Source organism: Episyrphus balteatus, chromosome 3 (assembly GCF_945859705.1).
Source record: "Episyrphus balteatus chromosome 3, idEpiBalt1.1, whole genome shotgun sequence".
Classification (NCBI taxonomy): Eukaryota; Metazoa; Arthropoda; class Insecta; order Diptera; family Syrphidae; genus Episyrphus; species Episyrphus balteatus.
The window spans coordinates 102,442,927-102,468,096 of record NC_079136.1 but is presented as its reverse complement, the minus strand read 5'-3'; the positions used below and the strand labels follow the sequence as shown (position 1 = coordinate 102,468,096).

Sequence of the window (25,170 nt, the reverse complement as noted above, 5' to 3'; positions counted from 1 at the left end):
AAATAGAGGCAAAACGTTAACGTATGATCGTAATCGTGTGCCGTAATTCGACCCCTTGTGTTTTTCAACAATTTTCTAATACCTATTGTATACCCTAGTTGTTATTTTTTTAAAACCCAGAATAGAGCAGTTTTTGAATTAAATTTTCTCTGGTGCCTATATAATTTTTTGCACACCTGGAAACCCTTGTCATTACAAGATAACGCAAGTGTTTCTTGAAACACGACTTTTAGCAATATATAACTTTTAGCAATATAATAAACACAACATTTTTTTTAAACTGCCATTTCCATATTTCATATAGGTACTCGTACATAGAAAAATTTTAAATTTGATTTTTTTTTTTCAAAATACTGAAATTTTTAAAAATGATTTACATACTTTTTTTTCATTTAGGTACAAGTTGCACCTCCTTGAAACCGCGCTTGAAATATTTAGCAGGTGAATCAGTAGGAACAACGACATACATTCCAGAGCCACAAAAAATGTCGCCAGAAAAACTGAAGTCGTTAGTCAAAGCGAAAAACTATTGTCCTTTGAGAATTCACAATTTTCAATTTTCTTGTCACCAAAAAGAGATGAGTTAAGACACTGCAAGCCAACAACGATGATAATGATAAAAGAAGTAGTGGGTGGTGGTGCTGTAGCTGTGATGGCAAGTGGCCAGATAAAACATTTTGTGGTTTAAACATACACTTTGGCCTTTTGGTTTATTTGTTGTAAGTGATTTTTTTTATACTGGCCAAGGCAATGGATTTCTTCTTTTTATTAAATCCTACAAGGCACTGGAATTAAGTGGTCATTAAACATAATAGGTATGCGTAATGAAGTAATTTTAGAGAACCACAAGAAAACAACAAATTTACATTTATGATTGGAACATTAATTTTATGAAGAATTTTTTAACTTTTGATAAAAGTACGTTATCCGTTGAACCAATATCTACTCTCATCTGTTTTTTGAAAGAGAATGCACTGTGATCCATCATTTATTAGATAAACAGAAAAATCGAGTATTTTCTGAGAACAATCATGACAAAATGGAATTACAAAAACATAGGTTATAATATTAACTCCTATGTGGGCTTTAGGTCAAATTCGTTTATCCTAATTTTTCTTCGACGTTTCGGTTGTGATTACAACCTTCTTCAGGAATTTATAATAAATATTCTTAGCCTAAAAAATAATAATTAAAAAGAAAATAAAAATCTATACTTACAATGTTAAGCTTAAAAAAGTTTAAGATCTTTAAAATCTTTTATTTTATCTGGATTGTTTTTTTTTTTGTTTTTGTAATATTTCAAAATTCAATTAATGAAGTATTGATAAAGACGTTTCAATCAATCGAAATTTTAAAATAATGAAATCTAAATTTCACATTTGGTAAGAAATTCAAAATTTTGAACTTCTAATCAAAAATGATCTTCAAAATTCAAGTCAAATATACCTAAATATTTAGCCTAAAACATTTCTATACACAAACTGACTATTAATATTGCTCAACCCTTCGCAATCAGATCTCCTATTAACCGTATTATCTGTATTTAAAATATTTAAAATATGTAACATTTCTAGTAACATAGGTTTGCTGTAGTGTTTTTCTGTCTGTATAATATCAACGTTATTGAAATCTGGTCTATGTCCTTCATCTATACAATGCAAAGCTAATGCTGTCTTATGTGAATGTCCGCTATTAATATCTGATCTATGACCAGCTAAACGATTTTTAAGTTTTTGCATAGACGTTCCTACATACACGGAAGGACAATTAGTTATTCCATCACCTAAGCATTTTATCTTATAGACAATATTTGATTTTTCATTTTTATTAAGTTCACCTTTTAAATTCGAAAACAATGAACTCCTTAGGATATTTACCGATTTGAAAGCTATACGAGCATTATCTTTATTTCTTATTGGAGCATTTAACATTCTATTGGAAAGATTTGGAATATATACAATACTTTTGCATGAACCAATGGATTGAAATATTGATTCAGTAATGTTTTTATTATATTTAAAGGAAATGAATTGGAAAGTAACATATCCATAATTATTTTGTAGTAGCTTCGGATGATAAGAAACTACTTTATTTCTTATTGGAGCATTTAACATTCTATTGGAAAGATTTGGAATATATACAATACTTTTGTATGAAAATGGAATAACATTTGCTACTGAATTTCTCTGAACCAATGGATTGAAATATTGATTCAGTAATGTTTTTATTATATTTAAAGGAAATGAATTGGAAAGTAACGTATCCATAATTATTTGTATGTTTTTTTGACGAAAGACAATGTCACTGATATCTAAAAATCTATTAACAAATTTTTTTGCTGTATTGATAATAACTTGTTTAGGCTGTTTAGAATTAAAATTAATAAGACGACCTGAAGATGTTGGTTTTTTATACCAATCAAATATAAACCTATTATTTCTTCTTATTACTAACACATCCAGATATGGAAGTTTTCCATTATTTTCAAACTCAACTGTAAACTGAATTTTCGGATGAAACGAGTTTAAAGCAGTTAGAGGTTAATATTTGATTGGTACAAAAAACCAACATCTTCAGGTCGTCTTATTAATTTTAATTCTAAACAGCCAATACAGCAAAAAATTTTGTTAATAGAGTTTTAGATATCAGTGACATTGTCTTTCGTCAAAAAAACATACAAATTGTGGCGATTCATGAAATTCATAAAATTCACTTAGTTTTAAAATCATTTTCAAATATTATTTTACTTTAAGAACAAATTTTATATTAATCACCGATTCTGTGCAAAGTTTGTTTATCGAATGTAAAAAAACTTTTTTATATAAATAGTGCTTAAAAAATAATATTAAATCAGTTCTATCTAAGAATTCAAAGAAGTAGTTTCTTATCATCCGAAGCTACTACATTGGTGACCCCGAGTAAACACTCTAATAGGTATCCCCCGACCAACGGTAAGGTACCACACTCAATTTACAAGGTATCCCCCGACCCACGGTAAGGTGCCTCACACAAAACATTCACACACAGTTAAGATGGTATCCCCCGACCAACGGTAAGGTGCCATCATTAACCCATACGACAGTTGACACCAACACAATGCCTGACACCGTAGACAAGGTCCAAGAAGAGGTTATTGGCAGAGTCTCCATCAAAGTGCCACCATTCTGGAAGCGGAGCCCTGACCTGTGGTTCCTCCAGCTTAAAGCCCAGTTCCACACCAGTGCAATCACATCTGATGTCACAAAGTATTTCACTCTTGTTGGAAACCTTGAAGCAGATGTCCTGACCGAGGTTCGAGATGTACACTGAGCCAAAAAAACAACGTAAAATCAATCGAAACCACTTTGAATCAATGGAAAATCACTACATTTTTAGCCTAAAGTGGAAAATGATTGAATCAAAGTAGCACACTTTAAATCTAAGTTGTTCACACATTAAAAAAAAATAAAAAAAGTAAAACTGGCATCCGCTGGGGATCGAACCTGCTATACCTGGGTTGACAAGCTTGTGCTTTACCACTGTGCCATCTCACTTATAAATATTGATGTGACAAACTGTAACTTAACCATAGGACGATTTTTAGAAAATTAAAGAATATATTTTTCACCATTGATTCAATGCAGAACGGATTAAAAATTACTATGCGTTTTTTCTCTGGGTGTAGTCACCAGCCCTCCTGCTACAGAAAAATACAATGGTCTGAAGACTCGACTTTTAGCACCGTTTCAAGAATCTGAGCAGAAAAGACTCCAGACCCTTCTCAGTGGTATAACTCTCGATGGAAGACGACCAACTCAGCTGCTTTCTAAGATGAGAGAGCTTGCGTCATCCACTATTTCTGAAGACATCCTCAGAACCTTATGGATGAAGCAGCTCCCGAACACCACCCAGTCCATCCTGTCGTGTAGTGCCAATCAAGACCTCAAGACTTTGGCAGAAATGGCAGATACAATTTCTGACGTTTATTCACATTCAGATGTTGCTTCTGTCTCTAAGCCCTCCAACGTTTCTGAAATTTCTGAGTTACAAAATCAGATTGCTTCTCTTCAAAAGGATATTGAGCAACTTAAAGTATCCTGAAGCCGAAGCTCTTCACGTTCCAAAAATTTTATCCGGAATAAATCGAAGTCAAGAAATCAAAAAATGTGCTACTACCACCGTCGATTTGGCAAACAAGCAAGAAAGTGCCAAGAACCTTGTCAGTTTCAGACGGGAAACTAATTTGCGGACAGCAATCAGCGACTAGCCAGCCCGCAGACACCATAAGTCGCCTTTATGACAATGAGAAATCTTCAAATAAATGTTTTCTCATTGGCACTGGAGCCACAATTTCCGTCATTCCACCATCAAGAATTGAAAAGCGGAACAATCAATCGAACCGTGTTCTCTATGCAGCAAATGGCACTGAAATTCCAACTTATGGAGAGCGTTTGATGTCCCTCAACCTTGGTCTTCGAAGAAACTTCACCTGGCCTTTCATCATTGCCCAAGTCACCGAGCCAATCATTGGTTCCGATTTCCTGTCCTTTTTCGATCTATTAGTGGATGTTAAAAACAAGAAACTAATTGATCGAAAAACAAGTCTTCAAACACATGGCTTTGGCGCAACAACATCTTCAAGTGCCGCAAACATCCAAACAATAAATCCGTCGTCATTCATATACGATTTATTGAATGAATTTCAAGACATCACCAAGACGAATCTGTTGGCTAAAACCAAGCACAATGTGACACACCACATCCAAACAAAAGGACCTCCTGTGTTTTCTAAAGCAAGGCGTCTATCTCCGGAACAGCTAAAGACAGACAAACAAGAATTTGAGTTCATGATCAACCAAGGGATTTGTCGACCATCAAAGAGCAGCTGGGCGAGTCCTCTTCACATGGTCAAGAAAAAAAATGGTGACTGGCGTCCATGTGGCGACTATAGAAGACTCAATGCGATAACCATCTCAGATCGCTATCCCATGCCTCCCATTGGAGATTTTGCTCATCATCTGAAGGGTAAGAAAGTCTTCAGCGTCATAGATCTGACTCGTGCCTACCATCAGATCCCTGTGGAACCAGAAGATATCCCAAAAACAGCTATCATCACTCCTTTTGGACTGTTCGAGTTCATGGTGATGACTTTTGGTCTGTGCAACGCTGCACAAACTTTTCAACGATTTGTTCATGAAGTGACCAGAGGCCTTGATTTCGCATCAAATTCATCCGAAGAGCATCAAAAACATCTCAAACAGCTTTTCCAACGTTTTCGCGAATTTGGTCTTACCATCAATCCTTCCAAATGCACTTTCCAGTCATCATCCGTAAGCTTCTTGGGTTATCTTGTCACTGAAGAAGGACTCAAACCATTGCCATCCAAAGTTGAAAACATCATGTCATACAAGAAGCCATCAACAGTCCAAGAGCTCCGAAGATTTTTGGGCATGCTTAACTTCTACAGACGTTTTATTCCAAATGCTGCTCAAATCCAAGCTCCACTTCATGCATATCCATGTGGCAACAAGAAAAATGATAACACACCTATCAATTGGACGGGCGAACTAGAAAATGCTTTCCAAGCCTGTAAAGAAGCTCTAGCCAACTCAACTCTCCTAGCACATCCAGATACTGACGCTCCATTGTCAATCATGACAGATGCATCCGATACTGCTGCAGGTGCAGTTGTTCAACAGCTTGTCTCTAACCATTGGCAACCTCTTGGCTTCTTCTCAAAAAAGTTTTCACCTACACAAAGCAAATATAGTGCCTATGACCGAGAGCTGCTAAGTGCTTACATGGCAATCAAGCATTTCCAGCATATGGTGGAAGGAAAAAAGTTCGTTCTCTACACTGACCACAAACCTCTTACTTTCGCTTTTCAACAAAAGCCAGAGAAATCAAGCCCTCGTCAACTCAGACATTTGGACTTCATCGGACAGTTTACAACTGATATAGTTCACATCAGCGGCAAAGAAAACGTAGTCGCTGATGCTTTATCTAGACTTAACGCCATTTCTTCACCATCCTCAATCGATTACAACGATGTGACTTATAAACAACAAAACGATGAAGAACTCAAGAACCTCCTCAACTCTACTTCTTCATCTCTACAGTTTAAGCAAATCACTCTACCAGATACAAATCACCAAATCTTTTGTGATATTTCAACAGACAAAGCACGTTTATCCACAACATGTCACATCCCAGTGTTAAGAAAACTACCCAGATGATAAAAGAACGATACATATGGCCTGACTTGAAGAAGGATTGTCGCAAATGGTCTCAAACTTGCCTAAGCTGCCAAAAAAGCAAGATTCAACATCATATCCGATCTCCAATTGCAAATTTTTCACCTCCCGAAGAAAGATTTCATCATGTTAATCTTGATCTTATTGGACCCTTACCATACTCAGACGGAAACTCGTATGCCCTAACCTGTATTGATCGTTTCAAAAGATGGCCAGAAGTTATTCCTATACCAGACATCACCGCCGAAACAGTGGTAACAGCTTTTCTTTTTTTTCACTTCAGATTCTTTAATGTAGTAAGCTTAGAACAAGCTTTTAACTACAATCAGAGGCTCATCATAAGTGCATGTTAGTGGTTAGTAGACAAAAAATACAACCTCCCACATGCACAATATAAAACAAAATAATTACGAACAAATTTACAAGTTATAAAATTATAAGTACAAAAAATCCAACATGTATAATTTATTTAAAACATTGATTAACAGTTGATTAACACGATTGTGGAGCACTGGTTCGAAACAATGTTTTTAAACCCATTTTCGTCAAATTAAAGTCTAAGGATGAATGGTTCAAGTTAAAAAGTTTACTCATGCGACTAAGAGGCTCATTTCTGGATGGATTTCCAGGTTTGGAATCCCTAAAGAAATCGTGACGGACCAAGGAAGACAGTTTGAATCCTCTCTTTTCAATGAGCTGTCAAAACTTCTGGGCATCAAGAGACACCGTTCATCGCCTTATCATCCCCAGGCAAATGGAATGATAGAAAGATTCCACCGGACTCTGAAGGCAGCAATCAAATGCCATGGAACAGATTATTGGGTTGCCAAACTCCCAATTGTTCTGCTCGGCCTAAGATCATCCCTACAAGAAGACTTTAAAGCAACTTTAGCTGAACTTGTCTATGGAACAACATTGAGACTCCCAGGCGATATGTTAATTGCAACTGACTCTTCATCAAGCCATGATTTTCTCAACAAATTTCGAGATAATATGCAAAATATTAAGCCTATTCAACCTGAACGTCATGGTTCAACCAAAATTTTCATCGATAAGAACCTTCAACATTCAAGTCATGTTTTTGTTCGTAACGATGCAGTAAAAAAACCACTACAACAACCTTATGATGGCCCATATCTAGTGAAATCGAAAACAAGCAAATACTTCACACTAGAAATCAAAGGACATCAGAAAAACATCTCCATTGATCGCCTAAAACCAGCATTTCTTTTAAATGATCAACATTAAATCCAATAAAGAAATCTTACACCTACTCCACCTCAGATGCCAACCACTCAGACTACAAGAAGCGGTAGACGTGTCCATATTCCAGACAGATATCGTTGTCACTAGAGGGCGAGTACTGTTGCGATTCATGAAATTCATAAAATTCACTTAGTTTTAAAATCATTTTCAAATATTATTTTACTTTAAGAACAAATTTTATATTAATCACCGATTCTGTGCAAAGTTTGTTTATCGAATGTAAACAAACTTTTTGATATAAATAGTGCTTAAAAAATAAAATTAAATCAGTTCTATCTAAGAATTCAAAGAAGTAGTTTCTTATCATCCGAAGCTACTACAAAATAATTATGGATACGTTACTTTCCAATTCATTTCCTTTAAATATAATAAAAACATTACTGAATCAATATTTCAATCCATTGGTTCATAAAGTATTTTATATAATCCAAATCTTTCCAATAGAATGTTAAATGCTCCAATAAGAAATAAAGATAATGCTCGTATAGCTTTCAAATCGGTAAATATCCTAAGGAGTTCATTGTTTTCGAATTTAAAAGGTGAACTTAATAAAAATGAAAAATCAAATATTGTCTATAAGATAAAATGCTTAGGTGATGGAATAACTAATTGTCCTTCCGTGTATGTAGGAACGTCTATGCAAAAACTTAAAAATCGTTTAGCTGGTCATAGATCAGATATTAATAGCGGACATTCACATAAGACAGCATTAGCTTTGCATTGTATAGATGAAGGACATAGACCAGATTTCAATAACGTTGATATTATACAGACAGAAAAACACTACAGCAAACCTATGTTAGGGGAGAGTGGGGCCAAATGTAACACTTTTTTCTAAAATCGATGGTTCTCCTACAAATTTGAAAGTGGGTCAACCAGACCTTTTTTAAACTAAAGACCCATGTTTTAGCTCCAAGATCCATCATAAAAATTTAGCAAAACATAACGGTAATGTTGAAAAATAAAGCTTCCAAAAAAAAAATCGTGTTGTTTCAACTTACCCCACATACGGGGCAAAGTGTAACACATACCGGGGTAGGTTGTACCAAGAACTAAAAATAAGAGAAAAATACCTTTATTTGTTTATATTTATTTATTTTTAATTAATAACAATAAAAACAAACCTCAGTCATAAAATTTTGGTGCAAATTTGTAAAAAGTGGAGCAAATCCAAGATTTCCAGAGAAAATTTGACAGTAGTCTTAAATAAAAATTATTCGAATTCATAAATTGTTTTAAAAGCTTTATGAATTCAAGTGGTGGTTCAAAAATGTGTTTCAAATTTCAAAATAAATACAAATTCAATTACAAGCATTCATATTCAGGGTTGATAATTATATTAGGTAAACAATTTTTCAGTATAGGTAGGTTTTTATATGGTACAACTTGCCCCGGAAAAATGTTACAACTAGCCCCAGCATGAAATTTGGCACATAAAATCAATTTAAAAAAAAAGCGAAACTGATGTAGACATAACATATACACGCAATTTGAGCCAAAACACAGTTGCATATAACAAAAAAACACTTAGCACTCTATCTTTTTCGGGTAAAGAGGTAGACCAAAAATAAAATTAAAAAAAAAAGTTACAAACATGCATTTTTTGGGCACCACTAGTGTAACTTCTCACCCTGTCGTCTAATCTTCATCTGAAGAAAATGTGCCGGTAGATATGCAAAAATTGAGCATTTTTCTCCTTTACGCGTTTCTTAATAATGAAAGGAACATCGCTTTTTTTAGCTGTTAATTCTTACCCCTGTTACATTTAGCCCCACTCTCCCCTACTAGAAATGTTACATATTTTAAATATTTTAAATACAGATAATACGGTTAATAGGAGATCTGATTGCGAAGGGTTGAGCAATATTAATAGTCAGTTTGTGTATAGAAATGTTTTAGGCTAAATATTTAGGTATATTTGACTTGAATTTTGAAGATCATTTTTGATTAGAAGTTCAAAATTTTGAATTTCTTACCAAATGAAATTTAGATTTCATTATTTTAAAATTTCGATTGATTGAAACGTCTTTATCAAGACTTCATTAATTGAATTTTGAAATATTACAAAAACAAAAAAAAAACAATCCAGATAAAATAAAAGATTTTAAAGATCTTAAACTTTTTTAAGCTTAACATTGTAAGTATAGATTTTTATTTTCTTTTAATTATTATTTTTTAGACTAAGAATATTTATTATAAATTCCTGAAGAAGGTTGTAATCACAACCGAAACGTCGAAGAAAAATTAGGATAAACGAATTTGACCTAAAGCTACAGCTAACAGATACAAAAGTATGGAGCACCCCAGTAAAATTCTCTGTTTATTGGTAGCTCGGACTTGTTTCAGGTTCCTTTTTTTGTTTTCTGAAATTAGTCGATATGCATGTGAGTGTCTTTAATAAATACGTCTTTAACAGTTTATCCGGTGGTTCTCATCTTGTTTATATATGCGTTTTTGGACGATTTCACACAAATATAGTAACGGTGCAACATATATATTTCATAAGTCCACAATTTAATTATTTTCCACCTGAGTGGGACATAACTCCACAGCTTTTTTATAAACTTATGTATGTCCTAGTTTATTTTGACATTATGTCCATCAACACCTCTTTGTATTTAAATTGTTGATCAGCATGCTACTCCTCGTCTACACTCTGAAATAAGTATGGGAACTATTACTTTTGTAGGATTCAAAAAAAGTTTGTTTTCAGATTTTTATGACGAGTTATTGATAATTATGCTTTATGTAGCATTTTTAAAGTCTGGGGTCATGCTTTACAGCTTTTAAGTTGTGAACAATAAATTATTCTTTGCCTTCATCTACGCTTCTATTATTATCTATCATGTTATAAAATATCAAGCATCTAGGAGCTGTTATTTAAATAATGCTATTGTGTTAAATTTTTTTTATTGAAAAGCTATAAGGTCCTTTAGGGATACACCCTTTTACTAACCCGTTAAAAAAAATTATTGCTCGTATTTCTGTCATATCCATTAGATTGACATAAATCAGGAAATTTTAAACTCAACGCTTGCATACATATGAATATAACAGTTGAACTCATAAGCTCACTTCACCTCTTCAGTATGTTAATAGGCATCCGTTAGGGTAGTTTGAGGCAAATTTAACATTTTCTTCGCCCACAAATAAATACCTATTCTATTAATGCTATAACTCTTACTCACCTTGTTACTTCGTAACGTCACCTTTCCACCACACCGTGCACAGCATCTTATATTACAGTAGTGGCAAATATGTCCAACACCGTCGGCAAATTTCGTCTTAAGGCATATGTGACAAGTGGCATCTAGCTCAACGCCAGCCTTCTTCTGCTGTTCCGACCTCTGACGGATGGCATTCTCAAGTGTCACAACTTCATCTTGTTTACGTCTAAATGAATGGAAAAAATCCCATCATAAAATATAGAAAGGAATAGTAGATGATGATGGTTTAGGAAAGACTAAAAGCAACAACAACACACATGAGTGTCACTTTAAAAAAACGTCAAATTAACGAACATTTTCCTTGCCTCATCTTTATTTTTTTTAAGATATATGTATGTATTTGTTTATATGAACGAGGCTATAGTTTAGTTTGATGTTAAAGTGAATAACAAACAGGGTGTTTCTGATGGTAAATACAAAAATAGTCAGTGAAAAGTCCAAAACTTCATACTGGAAAAAATTGCTGTATGACGCTGCAGAGTGAAATAAAGTTTCACAGTAAAACTACAAAACAACTGCAAAAGAATTTAAGTTCCCTTTTTCTAGTTGAATTTCGCTTCAACTGATTAGTATATTAAATACACTCTTTTGATATTATTAGTTTGTATTTAGCAAAAAATGCTTCTAAATCCATTGCTGAGTTTCTTATAAAAAATAAAATGGCAACATTGGTCGGTTTTTAGTTTTATTTTATTTAACTGGAAAACCAAGTCTAACTCTAGAATGGTTTAAAGACGATTTTCATAGAAAATTAGTCGAATATAGCATTTACACAAAAAGAAGCTGTTGTTTATTTTCAAAAGATGATAAGTCCGGGACTTATTCTGTTTTTGATACTAAAAAAATATTTCGCGTAGCTGTTAAATCTGATATAGTTGGAGTAGATACTTCATATTTTGAAGACAGACGTGTTTATCCCTGGAGTACAAATTTAGTCAAAAAAACGAATTTTGAAAAAAAGTGGACTCATCATGTTTTGAAAATAAATGATTCAAATAAAGAAGAGGTTAAATCATTTTATTATGCATGAGTTTATTATTTTTTTTTTTTACTTCAAAAATCTGCTTTTTTATTTATTTTTGACTTTTTGGCTGATTGTTAAAATTTTATATAAGCAAATTTTGAAAATTTGTTGACTAATTAATTTTGATAAAAAATTAAATTTTCTATGAAAAGTGTCTTTAAACCATTCTGAAGTTAGGCTAGGTTTTTGAGTTAATCAAAACAACTGAAAACCGACCGGTATTGCCATTTTTTTCAGAAATGCATCAATTGATTTAGGCCGTGTGTGAATTGCGTTATATAGTTAACACCGTGTAAAATTTTTCACACTACTGAGGTGAATAAAAAATGTTCAGCTGTTAAAAATTTATTTGGCTTGGGACCTGGTTAAATTTGAGTTCAATTTTTTTTCCAGATGGTTTTGTTTATTTTTTATTAAAAAGGAGTTTCATGGCAGAAAAGAGGCAGAGAAAAATATGAAACAATAAGTCATCTAGCTGAAATTTTTTGTTCACCTCAAAAGTGTCAAAAATTTTACACGGTGTTAACTATTTAACGCAATTCACACACGGCCTTAGTACCATTTTTGGCAGAAGCATATTGAGCATATTTGTTCTATTTTTGCTCCGGAGCTCAGGTCGTAAAAAGACTATTCATTTCTAATCGAAACCAGAGAGTAGGGAAATATTATTAGTTTGTTATTGACCATCTTCTGTTTTAAATGGAACATTTGTAAACACATCTTGATTTAACATCGGAAACACCATGTATTCAATTACCTCATAATCTCATTCTGCTGCTCCTCTTCCTGTTTTTGTCGCATGAGGACATTCTCGATTTGCATGCGTTCATTTGGCGTTAGATGCGACAAATCTGGCATGTCCTCCATTTTGGAATACTCTTAATGTTGTCTTGCAGAAATTTCTGTCTTCCTCTTTTGTTTGATGTGTATAAGTGTTTTTTTTTTATGTGTTTGTGGTGAGTACTGTAGTATGAACTAAATAATGGCTGGCGACGTTTATTCACTACTTCGTTATCCTCTTAACTTTAAAGTTTTGTTTTTTTTTTCGATGGTCTATAGTTTTTATATATATTTTGTCGTCGTATTCTTTTATTGGTTCCTTCGTCAAGTTTTTTTGTTCCTAATTTATATATTTACATAATACAATTACGTCATTTATGGTTCTTATGTTTTTGTTAGCTTTAAAATTTGTTGTCTAATTTATGTCGTCTTGCTGATTGTAGCGGTATGCTACCTTTCAGGAATTTCTTCTAGCAAAGATTTCAGACCAACTCGATACCAAGACGAACACAATTCTAAAGATGTTCGTTGGATACTTAAAAATTGATAAGCACAATGTTGTATATGAATTTTGCTTCATTTTAAAGGCCGTTATTTTTTTTTTTTTTTATTTTAAACTTTTATTTGGAATGGAAATTTTTTATTGCAGTATTAAGAAGTGATTTTTCCTTGTCCGGAGTGTAAAGATGAGCTGAAAAAAGACGAAATTGTTTTGGTTAGTAAGAACAACTAGACTTTTGGGTTATAATAACAATCAACGATTGGTGTATTTGGCTAAATTTAATATCATTTATATTCTTACTTGCGATTTTTTTACTTGCGATAAAGGTTAAGTTTAGTTTTTGTAAAAAAAAAAACCTTACGTAAATACGATAGAGAATACAAGACATTGAACGAATTGAAGTTGCTGAGCATCTATAAAGATACAGTATACCACAAAGCGCATATATTTTATTTTATAAAATATTGTACCTGAGGACAAATATATTATAAATATTAAATATAAACAAAAAAGTATTTATTTTTTTTATACATACATTTATAAACATAGCACGTTGAGACGGATAGTGTCACAACTCAAAAAATGTGGATTTTGAATTAGATCGATTTTTCGATTTCGCAAAGTTAAGGTCTACATTCTTACAAAATGACTGCATAACTCGCAGCTAGAGAGGAGGAGTGCCCTTACCAAATTTATCCCATACATAATATACCTGATTCAGTTTTTATATTCTCAGAGTTATAATTAAAAAAAAATTCAATTTGGAAAAAAATCAAAAATAGCAATAACATTTTTTTTTTATTTGGACAAAAATCAAAAATAACAGTTTTTCTTACTTAACTCTTCTAAAACGCAGTTTTTGAAAAATATTTTAAATGATGTTTTAAATAAAAAAGAGATTTGGTATTTGGTAGCTGCCAATCGCTTAGAAGATATGAGGTTTCAGAGAGAGGACTATAAGAAAACATCGCATAATTTGTTTTTTATTCTTAGTGTGAAGGCTATTGTAAAACCTGTACAAAACGCACATAGAGCTGAAAACTTGTGTAGAGCTTTGAAGTAAAATGTCAAAAGTTTCCAAAAATCCCATGTTTTTATAAAAAGCTATTCAAAGTTAAGTGTCGAAAATGTTAATAAAAGATTATTTTCCTATTGTAATCTCTACAGCTACAAAAAAGCCCATCTTAAACTTCTTTATGTTTTTATGGGCTATATCCCAGTAATTTTAGGCATTTTTTACCCCAATCTGCGGAAAAATTCCTACTGGGCTCGATTTTGGTATAGACCTTCGTTACGGCGTTGTTATGAAGATGTGAAAAATCGACATTGATATCGCGTCCGCGTTAGAAGTTATAGAGGTCAAGAGGTCACGAAAATTTCGCATTTATCTCGTGACCTGTTGCTTGGAGGTCAATAGGGGTCTTTAGAAAATCTGTTCGTCATTAAATTATCTACAAATATTGCCTTATGTATTTTTCTGTAAATCCAACCGATTTCGGACTATAGGTATTATAACGTAGTCATTCAAACTACATAAGTTTGTTCAAAGTTTCGATATGACTCTTAGAAGTAGACTAAGATTGATTTGCGGTGTTTACCCTCAAATGTTTTTACCCTGAGACCAAAACGTCTCAGGGTAGGTAATTTTGACCTGAGGGTCAAAATTAATTGCTAAGATTTTATTAAATAGTTAGTTAGTAGCTAAGTAACTTAGTTAGTTAGTAAGTTAGTTTGAATATCGATTACAAGTGAAACTTATAAAAACGAATTAATAAAAAGCAAAAGAGATTACACATGTATTTTTCAGTATTCAAATACTGAATTATTCACTCTTAAATAAAACAAACCTATTATTCCGTATCATGTATTATGCCTACGCTTTAAACAGCTCTATTCCGAAAACGATTGGATTTACAGAAAAATGTATAAGGCAATATTTGTAGATAATTTTATGACGAACAGATTTTCCGTAGACCCCTATTGACCTCCGAGCAACAGGTCACGAGATAAATGCGAAAAACTGATTTTCGTGACCTTTTGACCTCTATAACTTCTAACTTGGACGCGATATCAATGTCGATTTTTCACATCTTCATTACAACGCCGTAACGAAGGTCTATACCATTACAACGCCGTAACGAAAGTCTATACCAAAATCGAGCCCATTAGGAATTTTTCCGCAGATAAAACCTAAAATTGCTGGACTATATTAAACAAATTCAAAATATTTTTCAATATCAGCGCTTTAGAAGAAAACGGGTGCCTATAATTGTTATACGGTTTTTATACTTCGATTTCTGTTATTTTGTTTTTCACACAATATTTTTTGATTGGTTCTCTTTTATTTGGTTTTACGTTTACTTAGTATTTCGATCACTTCGCCCAACTATGTATAACTTCGCCTTATGTTTTCTTGTTTTTTATTTGTTTCGTATTTTCGCTTTTTGATTACTTTGGCATCAGGTTATTTCGATTGTTTTGGGTTTTGAAGAATTTTAGTTTAAAGGTAAGCAAATCGTTAAATTTTAAAAAGTCTCATAATTTTTTTACTTGCGATATAGGTACTATAGGGCAAGTTTAGGATTCGTAAAAAAAATCGAACTCGAGATAACAATTTTACATGACATTACGATGATGGAGAATGCCAAAAAAGTGGGTCCGGCAATTCTGTCTGTCTGTCTGTCTGTCTGTCTGTCTGTCTGTGTGTCTGTCTCTATCTGGAGCTGCAGCCTAAACGAGTGAAGTGATTTTCTTCAAACTTGGTAGTTAGCAATTTTTGGTGATTCCCTAGAGGGGAAATTGAAATTTTTTTTTTATGACCAAAACTAACGGTACCTGCCATATAACGGAAATAGAAAAGTTAATTTTTTTCAAAAACGGCTCTAACGATTTTGATTAAAATTTTTGTGTGTAGTACTACACATAAGAGCCAACTTTTTAAATAAAAAAAATATTTTTTGTACCGTTATTAACGGTACCTGTCATAGAACGGTTTTTTTCGTTTCTGAATATCTCGTACAACATTAACCCGATTTAAATGAAAATTTTTATACAAAAGTGTGTAAGTAAAGATAATATTAAAATTTTAGAAAATTTTCAAAAAACGCATTTTTGGTTTTTTAAAAAATATTTCAAAATTTTTTTTTGAAAAATCAATTTTTTGAAAACGGATCAATGAAAAATTTTGAAATTTAGTTTTTATGTGTAAATTAATTATTTCTTCAATATGGCATACCAACTTTTTTTTTGAAAAATGTTAAAAAATTTTTATATATAAAAAACTATTTTTTTAAAAAACGGCTCCTACAATTTTCGAAAATTTTTTTCTAAAAATACCTTTTTATACGAGAAATAAAATGGCATATTTGTTTTTTTTTTTTAAGATAATTTAAAACGGAGTTTAATTAATTATAAAAACAGATTTAATTTTTTTATAGGTACTACTTATGAAATTTCTTCAAAATATCAAATTTTAAATTTTTTGAATAAAAAGCTTTAACATTATAGTTACATTAAGCATAAGAGCAAGTACGTGCGACCCCAGTCGTGCAATTTATTAAATTTGTTTACTCTTTTTTCTACTTTTTTTTTTTGTGAATGTTGAGGACACTCAAATTGACGCGAAGCATTCGCCACCCTTTGTTTCGCCATTTTTTTGTGGATGTTAATAGCCTAAGGGCGTTAAAATTTGAGCACCCTTAGGTCCATTTTCTTCACTCGGAGTTGAACAAAACTTGAGAATTTTTATATTAAAAATTCTCAAGTTATGTTCAACTCCGAGTGAAGAAAATGGACCTTAGGCTATTAACTCAAACAAAAAAATGGCGAAACAAATTATGGCAAAATAATTAAAATCGAAGTGAACTAAGGGCATGTTAATTACAAAACAGAATAAAAGAAAAACGAAGTAATCAAAAGCAAAATAAACCAAAAACGAAGTTATAAGAAAGCGAAGTATGAGTTTGTCGAAAAAAGGAAAGACGAAATAAATAAAAAACTAAACAACAAAAATACGAAACAATAAAAAAGCGAATCGACTGAGACGAAAGAATCAAAAACCGTATTTTTTATTTTTGTCAAAATTAAATTTTTTTTTTATTACAGCTCTGAGAAATAAAAATTGAATTATAAACATTGACCATTTGACGTAAACAGACAAGAAACGATATGTTCGATATAATACCACTCTTTTGAGCGCACTACCTTTCAAGCGATAAGTGTTACTAAAGCATTTTAAGCTATTTTGTGGAAAACCTCTGGTCTATGCTCTATGAAGTGAGTTAAAAATGTATTTAATAAAACTCATATTTTAGAAGCTAAGTACAAGAATTCACAATTTTTGAGTATATAAAAAACATACAAATATAAAAAAAATTTTTGAATGACTGCTTTAACAAAAAACCAAAAATTGTTTACATTATCTTTCAGTTTTCCAAAGAAAACTTTTCGATCGGACTCACTGTTTAAGAGTAAAAATGCAAAAAACCATTACTTTCGACATTTGCCACATTTTTAAATCGGAATTACGAAATCTACAAGTCTTCTTTAACATTTTTTTTAAAGCTTGCACCGTTTCAAAGTTATATGTGATAAACATACATTTTCGACATACTTCGAATAACTTTTTATGCACACATGGGACTTCTGATATCTTACTCTGATCGACAGTCAGTCGTCAGTCCCTATTTACAGTCGTCAGTCCCTATTTGCAGCCCTATGCGAATTATTTCTGGGTTTGCCTTTTTTTACCGACTTCCAAAAAAGACGAGGTATATGTTCAATTCGTCTGTATTTTTTTTTTTTGACTGAGTGAACCAATTTTGATAATTCTTTTTGTATTGGAAAGCTGGTGCCTGAAAAGTTGTACCATTTCAATTTCGTTCAGTTATAGCCATAGAAACTATTTTGTTTTTTTTTAATAAAAATGATTATTTATGTCTATTTTGTCTGGACTTTTTTACCATAAGAGCAAGTTCGTGAACCCGGTCGTGCATTTTATTCTTATTCCTTTTTTTTTATTAGTAAGTGAAATGTTTCTTTAAACTATTTGCACTTGATTATATTTCTTTTGAAGTTGATTGTTTTTTATTTATTCATAATAAGATAGGAAAAGAAACAATACTCATATCAAACCTTCTACACATCCCCGAGATTAATAATTCTCTTTAATGCGCCACTCACTGCGCCGTTCTCGAAAATTAAACCATTATCATCAATAAACTTGGCATCAACCATAATCCACAGAAAATGCTTTAACTAAAACTGTGATGCAATTTGGTGAACGTTTAGGGAAGGAAAAGGCAATATCACTAAATATACCCTTGAGCATCTGGAGCACGAGAAGCAAAAGCAATGTCTAAAAAGGACGCCTTTCACACGTTGTGAACGATGTACGGTATACTGCACATCAAGTTTTCTTACCAAGGGGATGTGTTGCGGCATGTAATCCAAAAAAAAATCCTTCTCTCTTTCAGCCGGTACTTCAATGTTCAAGCATCGAAAGGATAAAAATCATGCTAGAAATTTTGTTGTCATAAGATGTACGCTACAGCTCTAAGTCAAGAGTCCGGTTTATTCCAGGATAAGAGCTGATAAATGTAACAATTTTTTCCTCTGAAAAATAGTTGCTTGAACGAATGACTTTGCTCTTACCTAATTGTCGGATGTTGGTTAAATGAAGGGTCTCTCGTGGCTATGCTCGTAATTACCATGAGCTACCTGTTTTGTAAGAAATTGTATTTATGTCGAGATAACGCCGTCACTGCGACAAAATTTCAAGAAAGGATATTTACCTTGTTAAGTATGTATAAGATATAAAATATATTATGTTATATATATTTCATTCTAAAATAATGATGAGAAGGTATATAAATTACATAAATATCACAACTTTTGCAGGATATTTACTCCTTTTTATCGCAATGGTTACCATTATTACGAAAACCTCTTGCTTTATGGCTTAACGCTTAACTTATTTTAGTCCTATTCCCTATAGAAAATGGTATTGAATTCTAGATCAGTAGGAACAAATATAAAATAAAATGCACGGTTGGGTTTCACGTGCTTGCTCTTATGATACAAATAACTATATGGTCTTAAAGTTTATATGAAGTTTAAAGAATAATAATTGTAATTTGATTTAAAGGAATTTCATAAAATATAACAAAAATATATAAACAAATTTTTACATTCCCTTTAATATATATTTATAAAGGGTTAGATCGCCAAACGAGGTACACAGTCCATTTTAAGAGGAATCATTTAGTTTAAAAATCGTTAAAACCTTTTTTCAAAAATAGTTTTTCATATTGATATACCTACCTACAAATTTTCAAAAATAAAAAAAAAAGTTGGAAAATTCAAATTGACATATAAAATAGAGTTTGAGAAAATCCATTAATCCGTTTCACAAAATTGATTTTCCAATTTTTCCAATTTCTAATTTTTTTGTCTTAATTTTTACATTTAGGAAAAAAATCGTTAAAATCTCTTTAATAGTTACGAAAAAGTCACTCACCAAGACAGGTTAATAACTGTTAACTGCCTTATTTGACACAAATACGTATTTTCAATCAAAATCCGTTTTTGAGAAAAACAACCCTTTTTACTTGCGATATAGGTACTATAGGGCAAGTTTAGGATTCGTAAAAAAAATCGAACTCGAGATAACAATTTTACATGACATAACGATGATGGAGAATGCCAAAAAAGTGGGTCCGGCAATTCTGTCTGTCTGTCTGTCTGTCCGTCTGTAAGTACCTGGAGCTGCAGCCTAAACTAATGGACCGATTTTCTTCAAACTTGGTAGTTAGCAGTTTTTGGTGATTCCCTAGAGGGGAAATTGAAATTTTTTTTTTTATGACCAAAACTAACGGTACCTGCCATATAACGGAAATAGAAAAGTTAATATTTTTCAAAAACGGCTCTAACGATTTTGATTAAAATTTTTGTGTATATTATTATACATAAAATAAAACTTTTGAAATAAAAAATATTTTTTGTACGGTTATTAACGGTACCTGTCATAGAACGGTTTTTTTTTTATTTATGAATATCTCGTACAAGACTAATCCGATTTCAGCGAATATTTTTGTACAAAAGCGTTCAAGTAAAGGTAATATAAAAATTTTAGAAAATTTTCAAAAAACACATTTTTGGATTTTTAAAAAATATTTCAAAATTTATTTTTGAAAAATCAATTTTTTGAAAACGGGTTTGTGAAAAATTTTGAAATTTCGTTTTTATGTGTAAACTTATTATTTCCTCAAAATGGCATACCCATATTTTTTTTGAAAAATGTTAGAAAATTTTTATATATAAAAAATTATTTTTTTAAAAAACGGCTCTGACGATTTTGAAAATTTTTTTTTCTAAAAATTCCTTTTTATACAAGAAAGAAACTTGCATACTTGGTTTTTTGTAAAAGATCATTTAAAACGGTGTTTAATTAATTATAAAAACAGATTTTATTTTTTTTTTAATTTTCTATAATTTTCTTGAATAAAAAGCTTTGACATTAAAGTAACTTTAAGCATAAGAGCAAGTGCGTGCGACCCCAGTCGTGCAATTTATTTATTTTAGTCATACGAGAAGAACCTACCGTTAATTTGTATCCTAAAAAAATGAAGGGGTTTAACAGTTGGTAAGAGCAATTCAAAAAGGGAGAAAACAGAAAAGGGACCACCCCCTTCGAGTAGAAAATCTGTATTTTTAGTATTTTTTTTTTTGCGTAAGATAAAACTTGCATATAGACCAAAATACTATTTAATGCCTAAAAAGTCGTCCTTTTGTTTGAATTTCACTTTTCTCGAAGAAAAAGTACAAATTCGTAGAAAAAATATATTGAGTCTTACCAATAATGAATCGCTAAACACACGTTTAAGTATCGTCGCGTTAAATTTTACCATCGCGTTAAATTGGGTGTATACTAATAATCAAAATAAACACGCGTTTAACTAATTGTGCTTCTATTACCAGATCTATTACATTTGTTGACAAAATGACATCATTGAAGTGACATTTTTTGCATTTAATGTAATAATGAACAAAAACAATAATTACAAAATACCTACATACCTACATATATTTTTATTTTGGTTGTAAAAGTTAAAAAATGGAGCCCAAGCAAGGAGGCATAAAACAAAAGTTCGTCTATCGTGAAGTACGACGATGAAAATTTGCAGATTTATTTCTTTTTCAGCCTTTGATGAATGAATATGAATATTTGTTAATAAAAAAGAGAAATATTTTTAAACAAATAAATTTTTCCATTTACTTATTTAATAATTAGCCGCCAATATTATTAATTTTTCTCAACAGCTTGTTGACTTGACAAATGTTTTTTTTTTGTTGTCAAGTGACAGTGCAAATCGTGCGTTTTAATTTAACCGTGCGTTTATAGTTCAATTTCCCAACTATAAAGTTAACGTGGCGTTAACCCTTAACCTGACTTTAATAGTCAGGTTAAGGGTTAACGCCATGTTATTGGTATGGAGAAATATTTAAAGCTGAGTTAAATATTTAACTGAGCTTTAAATTTGATTATTAGTAAGGCCCATTGACAATATAAAACACTATTTACCTATACAACAAAATACAATGAAACCCAAGTTTTGATTAACTCTTTTGCAAATCACGTTTACATTGTGGTTTATTTTGGTAAAAAGCAGTAGTTTTTCATACAACATATTGTTGTCCCAGGGCATCAGTCTCATGTCATGACATTAAGAACAATTTCTTTAAAAATCTCGTATACGGTGTTGTACTTGAAAATTGTTGCCAAAACTATGAGTTTCAACTTTATTCCAATCCCAGTAAATACTTATTTCATATAATATACAAATAATTAAAAATACATATTTTATATTTTGTCCCCAGTAAGGAATATAATCTTAGCTACACTGCGTTACCATGTGAAAACAATCTTAAAGTTACTGTAATTTAATATAATGTACCTCATTTAGTTAGACTTGTTGTAACTTTTTAAATAACTCTTTGGTCAGAGAGAATAAACTAGAAAAATTAATATGTTCGAACTCACTGAAAAGGGGGGCGAGTGTTTATTGCTCAACCACTGTGTTACCGTATTTGTGACATAAAAAAAATGTGTATGGTAATTATACTTATACTGAGATTTTATATTTATATTATATATATATAATATATATTATTTCATATTTACGAAATAATACGATATTTACAACTGCGTTAATGCTCCACTGCGTTACCAAAAAGAGTAAATTGGTAAAGCAGCTGTTTTAGATTTATTTTTAAGTTATTAAATTCAACAAATTTCATATAGGTAAATGATTTGGATTAAGCTTTTTGTGGAGTGCTACTACATTATATCATTCATTTATTACAATTGAACAGATTTATTTCACGATTAGGCCAAGTCACTTAACTTAATCAAAATATGGAGGAAATGCGTCAAAATTTATTGAAACCTTCGCCAAAAGATAGGGATTATGTAGAGATACATTACATACACTTTGTATTCTTATGAAAATTGTATATGGTTATATGATTAATATAATATCACATAAATAATTGTCATTTGGTACTATTTGAAATGTGTTCTTATCATTTTTTTGTAGAATTTTGGTTTTATAAGGTTTGGCGTCAAATTTTACCTAACTATAAGAGAGCATGTTTCATATCATGTACTTTAAAAACCAACAAACAATGTACACTACAGAAAAACTTTATTCAAGATCTTCGGATCGCTAATAATTGATTTATTGTACTAAAACATTCTAGATTTGTTAATTGTAAGGAGTTTAAGTTATATTATGTTACGTGTAATCGTATTTTATTTTGTTTTCCAATCTAATAGTTACAATCTTATGAAAGTACAAAATATTTGTAGGTAAAGTAATACTCTGGTACTAAGATTACCACTGCGTTCCCATATGTCACCAGCCCTTGCTATAGCATTTCTAACTATATTGGGCCTTCTGATTATTTAAAATGCCCTAGCTTCATACGTCCCGATTATATATCAAGTTCAAGTTTCCAACTGTAAGATAAATTACGTTTTGGCTATTTTTCGTCCGTTTTTAGAAAATTTAAAGTCTTTAAGCTAATTTTTGGTGACACAATGAAATAGACCTAAATTATATGATTTTATAAATAAAACTGAATTTTTTAGTAAAGTAACGCGGTTATTTAGTTTTTCGATCGCTTTTTGTATAAACTATCATAAATATAAAAATATCATTCAAAACATCACTGCAAATGTTATTTTTAATAGACTAAAGTATAACTATTCTATGTCAACTAAAAAAAATGAAAATCATATCGATAAAAATTTTCATTTTTTTTTTGGTCAAAATTCACTGCCCTAATTAGGTATTTTGGCTCATATAGCATGCCCCCTATGGTGAAAATCTTAAGTTTTAAGTTTTTTTTCCTGTACTAACTTCTAGCTCTTCCATTTTACCAAGATTCAAAATTCTAGGATGATTGGAAATGCTCTGTAATATTTAATGAAACTACATTAAAAATGGGCGGATACCACACCCCCTGAATGGAAAATCGTAAATCTTTGATTCCTTTTCTTTTGTTTGCACCACTCCAGGCTCCACAAGAAAATAGATCTAAACTCAAATAGACAACGAGTGGCAGCTTATTTGTTTACATAATGTTTCAGAAATATTCAAAGATTATATTTCAGTTGAGTTTAGTCTGAGGACTTTTAAGGCAAATTTTGTAACTCAAAATTTTAATCAAAAATCTTCAAAATTGGCAATATGAAAAAAAAAGAATAGTCCTCTCTTTCATAAATTTTTTTTGAACTAAAAAAAAAATCTTTTATTTTAAAAAAAAGGACACTTTATCAGCCCAATTCTCTTACCGATTTTAAAATTTCTTACGGTTTTTGAAGCTTCCGATATTCCCTTACCCAGTAAATAAATTAGTTTTGCTTTTAAGCACACGCAAAACATAAAATCGCAACAATTTTTAAAAATTTGACCCACTGTGCGACGCGTCGCCCAAAAAAAATGTTTTCTTTTTCTTAATATCGCAGGTTCAGAACATCGAAAAAAAAAATAAATCTAAAAACAAATTGTTATACCATTTCACTTGCGTGCAGGGGCGTACACTCCCTTGGGGCAAGCGGGGCGGCGCCTCGGGGCCCCCGACTGACCCCAGGGCCCCAACTGGAGACAATGCAGAGAAGAAAACTGTTAGCATAAATTGAGCTACGAAGTAAATTAAAATGTATTTGAATCACTTCGGATACAAGGGAGACAAATTATATCATTCAGTGTAATGTATAATGCATTGGTAGCCACACAATACATATTGATTTAATAAAAAGGTTACCCCAGGGGCCTCAAAAAAAATAAACTGCTTTTTTAAAAGAAAAAATTATAATTTTATCTTAGGGCCCCAAAAAATATTACTTAAGGGGCCCCAACGTAAATACATCAGGGCCCAAAATAAAGACATTACGTTATTAGTGGCATTCTAAATATTACTTCAGAACAGAGTCCCCAATACTCATTAATTCTTGGCTCCAAAAAAATTATATTATATTTTAGGGGCCTCTAAGCACTTAATTTTGAGGCCCCAAAAATAATTTTTCAGGGGCCCCAAAATAAAAAAAAAAAAATTTGTCTGATGATGGAAAATCAAATACTTATGTATTAATTACTTCAGAACAGAGGCCCCAAGAACTATCAATTCTAAGCTTCAAAATTTTTTATTTTAGGGGACTCTAAATATTTAATTTTTGGGGCCCCAAAATTAATTTTTCAGGGGGCGCACATGTACATATTACTTTAGAACAGAGGCCCCAAGAACTGTCAATTCTAAGCTAAAAAAAATTTTATTTTAGGTAATTATTTATTTAAGTTTTAATAAACTTTTGATCTTTTTTAATCAATAGCAAACAGAATTCTCAGAACCGGAAACACGGTTCTGACAATATTGTCGGTCTGTTGGTCTCTCCATCTGTCCGTCTGTCTGTCAGGATGTCTGTCGGTCTGTACAAGGAGCTACAGCGTAACTGGATGGGCAAATCCACTTCAAACTTGATATGTACCACTTTTTGGATCCTGTACAGAGGGATTTTGAAATTAATTTTTTTGGACTTAAAATGACGATACCTAAATATACCAATTTCGGAAAATT

The 25,170-nt window shown here is 31.6% G+C and overlaps 1 protein-coding gene across 19 annotated transcripts in view; it reads right to left on the bottom strand.

Annotated features, from left to right (window-relative positions):
• Window positions 1–25,170, bottom strand: part of LOC129913228 (regulating synaptic membrane exocytosis protein 2) — a 202,312-nt gene that overhangs the window by 153,211 nt on the left and 23,931 nt on the right. For all 19 annotated transcript variants that reach the window (XR_008772010.1, XR_008772009.1, XM_055991790.1 and 16 more), the window contains 2 exons: window positions 12,508–13,221; window positions 10,688–10,892 (listed from right to left, as the gene is read on the bottom strand). Coding sequence is in view for 17 of the 19 variants with exons in the window: in XM_055991790.1 (XP_055847765.1) it covers window positions 10,688–10,892; window positions 12,508–12,617 (315 nt within the window). In the remaining 2 variants the exon portion in view is untranslated. The remainder of the gene's footprint in view (window positions 1–10,687; window positions 10,893–12,507; window positions 13,222–25,170) is intronic.